This window comes from Squalius cephalus (genome assembly GCF_949319135.1).
Source record: "Squalius cephalus genome assembly, chromosome: 10".
Taxonomy (NCBI): Eukaryota; Metazoa; Chordata; class Actinopteri; order Cypriniformes; family Leuciscidae; genus Squalius; species Squalius cephalus.
The window spans coordinates 44,298,348-44,303,508 of record NC_137131.1 but is presented as its reverse complement, the minus strand read 5'-3'; the positions used below and the strand labels follow the sequence as shown (position 1 = coordinate 44,303,508).

General features: G+C 42.2%; 1 protein-coding gene across 1 annotated transcript in view; it reads left to right on the top strand.

Moving 5' to 3' along the window:
- Positions 1–385: 385 nt before the first annotated feature.
- LOC307166222 (somatostatin receptor 3) overlaps positions 386–5,161 on the top strand; it is a gene marked incomplete at both ends in the record, with an annotated part of 20,928 nt that continues 16,152 nt past the window's right edge. Inside the window, one exon of the mRNA XM_079884437.1 lies at positions 386–495. Coding sequence (XP_079740563.1) covers positions 386–495 — 110 coding nt within the window. The remainder of the gene's footprint in view (positions 496–5,161) is intronic.

Below are 5,161 nucleotides of genomic sequence, written 5' to 3'. Positions count from 1 at the left end.
GAGAAGCCTTCTTGGTTTTGAGACTCGTCCACTTGCAGTTTCCACAGGTAGACTTGAGAGGGACGGACATCTCTTTTCCATGTTTGAGTGTCCATGTCCTGTTTTTCCACTGTGTTGTCCGCGTCCTTCCTTGGTGTGTCACTGTGCTCTTTTGATTTCATTAAAAACTTTCTGTTCCTTCTGTACGCCTTCCCCTCAGTGAACGACATACGGTCTTGGCTGCTCAGGAAGTCCAGGATCTTCCGCTGGATTCCACATGCCATCTTGCCATATTCTTACATTGTCGCCAACCTGAAGTTTCTGAAGAGGTCTGGATCTCTGGTCGAAATATTCCTTCTGCTTCTTCTGTCAGCTTTCTAACCACTGCTGTGCTGGGTTAGTTACCATGCGAGGCTTCAACAACTCTGATGTAATGGGAAGTCTTGCTCTCAGTCTTCGACCCATCACAGCTGGGCTGGAGATCCTCAGTGAGCTTCTCAGGCTCAGCAGAGACAGGTGAGATCTTTCCCGTCAGCCTTAGCCTTCTCAAGCACGTGTTCAACAGTCTGCACTCCTCTCTCTGCCATTACATTCGACTGGGGGCTTGAGGTTTTGTGCATGAATTCCCACTCTTTCGCAAAACCTTGAAATTCACATGAGCTAAACTGTGGCCCATTGTCTGAAATTACCGTTTCAGGAACTCCACGTCTGGAGAATTGTGACTTCAGATGCACTTCTTCTTGCACTTCTTGTATCTGATCTCAGCCACTCCACTTCACTGAATCTGGAGTGATGATCCACTAAGATAGATACTCCTGTTGGTCAAAGGTAAACATGTCAACACCTATCTTCTGCCAGGCTCTTTCAGGAACACTGTGTGGATGTTCTGGCGTTCCTGGTGTGTGCTGCACACATCACAGTTGTTTCCCATCTCCGTTATGCTTCGTGACATTCCAGGCCAAAAGAGCTCATCTCTCGCTCTCCGTCTGCAGCTTTCTATGCCTAGGTGACGTTCATGAATGCTCTCATTGATGCTGGAACCATGAGCCGTTCTCCTTTGAACACAGCTCCATCCACAACTGAGATTTCCTCTCTGAAGTTCCAATATCCTTGTATTTATTTTGCTCTTCATTTCAGGCCATCCATTTAGCACTGTCTCTGTGAGTTTTGTCAGAATCACATCCTTCTTAGTTTCCTTTCTGAATTCATCTAGTTTCTCATTTGGCACAGGTAAGTTTGACATTACCATATGCACCTGAGCTTCTATTTCTTCATCAGGAGAGCCGGTCTCTGGTAAGTGCGCTCTGGATAATACATCAGCTAAATACTGATAACGAACAGACTAGGTCTCTGATCTGTGACGGCATCATCATCAACCACGTGCACTTTCTTCAATTTACACATCTTTTCAGGTTCATTGTATCACAGTTCTTGCACTGTTTGCCATCTGCGAGGCAACTGCGTGATGCATGCTCCGTTCCACATCTTTTGCAATTAAAAGTGCTTGCTTTGCCTTTTTCATTCGGTTTGTATTTATTCTGTTGCTCGTTTTTGTGTGTCTGCTTATGTTTCACTGCATCACTTGCTTTCACGTGCAGAGGCTTGTGCGTTGTGATCCTCATCATGCATTTGCTTCATCTGAGCTTTCGTCATTTCTGACGCGATACACAGCTGGGAAGCTTTCTCCAGACTAATGTCAACTTCTCTTAAAAGTCTCTCTCTCATGGCTTCTGATGGGATTCCACAGCATGTCTGTCTGTCTATCCTCCTGTCTATCTGTCTGTCTGTCTATCTGTCTGTCTATCTATCTGTCTGTCTGTCTATACTCCTGTCTGTCTATCTGTCTACCTGTCATTCTGTCTGTCTATCTATCTGTCTGTCTGTCTGTCTGTCTGTCTGTCATTCTGTCTGTCTGTCTGTCTGTCTATATGTCTGTCTGTCTGTCTATCCTCCTGTCTGTCTGTCTGTCTGTCTGTCTGTCTGTCTATCCTCCTGTCTGTCTGTCTGTCTGTCTACCTGTCATTCTGTCTGTCTGTCTGTCTATCTAACTGTCTGTCTATCCTCCTGTCTGTCTGTCTGTCTGTCTGTCTACCTGTCATTCTGTCTGTCTGTCTGTCTGTCTGTCTGTTATGTCTGTCTCCCTGTCATTCTGTCTGTCTATCTGTCTGTCTGTCTGTCTGTTCTGTCTGTCTCCCTGTCATTCTGTCTGTCTATCTGTCTGTCTGTCTGTTCTGTCTGTCTCCCTGTCATTCTGTCTGTCAAATTATCTGTCTATCCTTCTGTCTATCTGTCTGTCTGTCTGCCTATCTGTCTATCTGTCTGTCTGTCTGTCTGTCTGTCAAATTATCTGTCTATCCTTCTGTCTATCTGTCTGTCTGCCTATCTGTCTATCTGTCTGTCTGTCTGTTCTGTCTGTCTCCCTGTCATTCTGTCTGTCAAATTGTCTGTCTATCCTTCTATCTGTCTGTCTGTCTGTCTACCTATCTGTCTATCTGTCTGTCTGTCTGCCTATCTGTCTGTCTGCTTGTCAAATTATCTGTCTATCCTTCTGTCTGTCTGTCTGTCTGTCTGCCTATCTGTCTATCTGTCTGTCTGTCTGTCTGTCTGTCAAATGATCTGTCTATCCTTCTGTCTATCTGTCTGTCTGCCTATCTGTCTATCTGTCTGTCTGTCTGTCAAATTATCTGTCTATCCTTCTGTCTATCTATCTGTCTATCTGTCTGTCTATTTGTCTGTCTGTCTGTCTGTCTGTCTGCCTGTCAAATTATCTGTCTATCCTTCTGTCTATCTGTCTGTCTGTCTATCCTCCTGTGTGTCTGTCTGTCTGTTCTGTCTGCCTCCCTGTCATTCTGTCTGTCTATCTGTCTGTCTGTCTGTCTGCCTATCTGTCTGTCTGCCTGTCAAACTATCTGTCTATCCTTTTGTCTGTCTCCCTGTCATTCTGTCTGTCTATCTGTCGGTCTGTCTGCCTATCTGTCTGTCTATCTGTCTGTCTATCTGTCTGTCTATCCTCCTGTCTATCTGTCTGTCTGTCTGTCTATACTCCTGTCTGTCTGTCTGTCTGTCTACCTGTCATTCTGTCTGTCTACCTGTCTATCTGTCTGTCTGTCTGTCTATCTGTCTGTTATGTCTCTGTCCCTGTCATTCTGTCTGTCTATCTGTCTGTCTGTCTGTTCTGTCTGTTTCCATGTCATTCTGTCTGTCAAATTATCTGTCTATCCTTTTGTCTATCTGCAGGGGTGATAGTAGAAAAAAATCCTGAGCCTGAACTTTTTTCCCTGGGAGGTAAGCGGGCCCCTAAGCCAAGATATGCCCTGATTAACATAATTGTCAAGCGGGATCCAGGGGTGTGCTCCCCTATGAGAACATTTTGATAAATAGTCCCTTAAATGATAGAGTCTTGTGACTTTTGTGGATAAATGGACATCATTCAGACATGAGATGAACAAACCCAATACAAGCCTATATTACAGTCGCAGGTTTCAGTAAGTCAAATTTAAGACCATTTTAAGACATTTTAAGACCATAAAGATTGAAATTTAAGACCTACGACGCATTGCCAAAAAAAATCGAAGAATTCATTTTATTTTAATGAATTCAGTCATTGAAAACGCATTAATTTAATTTACAGATAAAGCAATCACATTAGTAACCTTCCACAACCAACAACGCGTGTCAGAGAAAAGAACAGAATCAGATATATATATATATATATATATATATATATATTTTTTTTTTTTTATAGAAAATTGTACTTTGCATATTATACTGTAAAAAACACATAATTAGTTGATTTCAGTTGATCATAACTAGAGATGAAATGGCATGAACATTTCATTTCATGATTATAGTGACAAAAATTATGACGGTTATCACTGAATCCTGTACAAAAAGTACTAATGCTACACAATGAAATCAATTCACCAAGTTTTATGTCGAAAACTAGCAAATAACTAATAAAATAAGCATCAATATGCACTTTTTGTTTACATAAACATTAAAATAATAGCATTAAAAATGATAGCCAGATTTTAAAAGTGTCTTGCAACATGTTATACTAACATGTACAAGTTCAAAAGTTTTGACAATTTTTTTTTTTATAAAAAGATAAACCTCACATATTTCAGACTTTAAATGATTATTTATGAAAAGAATGAGTCAAAAAAAAAGAGATAAATTACTGACATTAACAATGCACTTTAGCTTATCTTTTATTATTAATAGTAAAATTAGGTCCGATTTTCCCGTTGGCGTCTGCGCTCTCCACAACGACAAAAAAGTTTGAGTGACTAATGGATTTTCACCGCCAAAAAACATGGAAAAACCGACCGCGTCGCTTCATTTATGAGCGCGCTTATTATCGCTTACCGCGCGCCTACATTTGAATGAACTTGAGCGCGCAAAAGACGCGATATATGAACGGTCTGTTGGCGAGCTACCTCAAATCAGGCCACGATAATTTTTTTCATCAAGTTTGATCTACCTTTATCGACAAGTTTGGTGTCTTCCCCTGGCTTCATAAAGTTGCACTCCATGACTTTGGCTATGTTTCGCGCTGCCAGTGTGGGAAACACATTCGTAGTGTATGGGAAACACAAAACAAATTCGCACGTGGAGTGACTGCTGAATCAATCTGATTGGCCAAAACCCAAGACCAGCCCCTGCCTACCCTATTACCGATTGGCTGAAGTAGGCTTACTGGCGTGGTTTAGTGAAAGCAAAGCGCCTCTCACGCGAACGCGAACCTGATTTTTTTTTTTTTTTCGCAGACACGTCTGTACGCCGGAAATCCGGCGTGGCGCCGGAGCGCTATCAGGCCTGTATCTGTCTATCTGTCTGCCTATCTGTCTATCTGTCTGTCTGTCTGTCTGTCTGTCTGTCAAATTATCTGTCTATCCTTCTGTCTGTCTGCCTATCTGTCTATCTGTCTGTCTATCTATCTGTCTGTCTGTCTGTTCTGTCTGTTCTGTCTGTCATTCTGTCTGTCAAATTATCTGTCTATCCTTCTGTCTATCTGTCTGTCTGTCTGCCTATCTGTCTATCTGTCTGTCTGTCTGTCTGTCTGTCTGTCTGCCTGTCAAATTATCTGTCTATCCTTCTGTCTGTCTGTCTGCCTATCTGTCTGTCTGTCTGTCTGTCTGTTATGTCTGTCTCCCTGTCATTCTGTCTGTATATCTGTCTG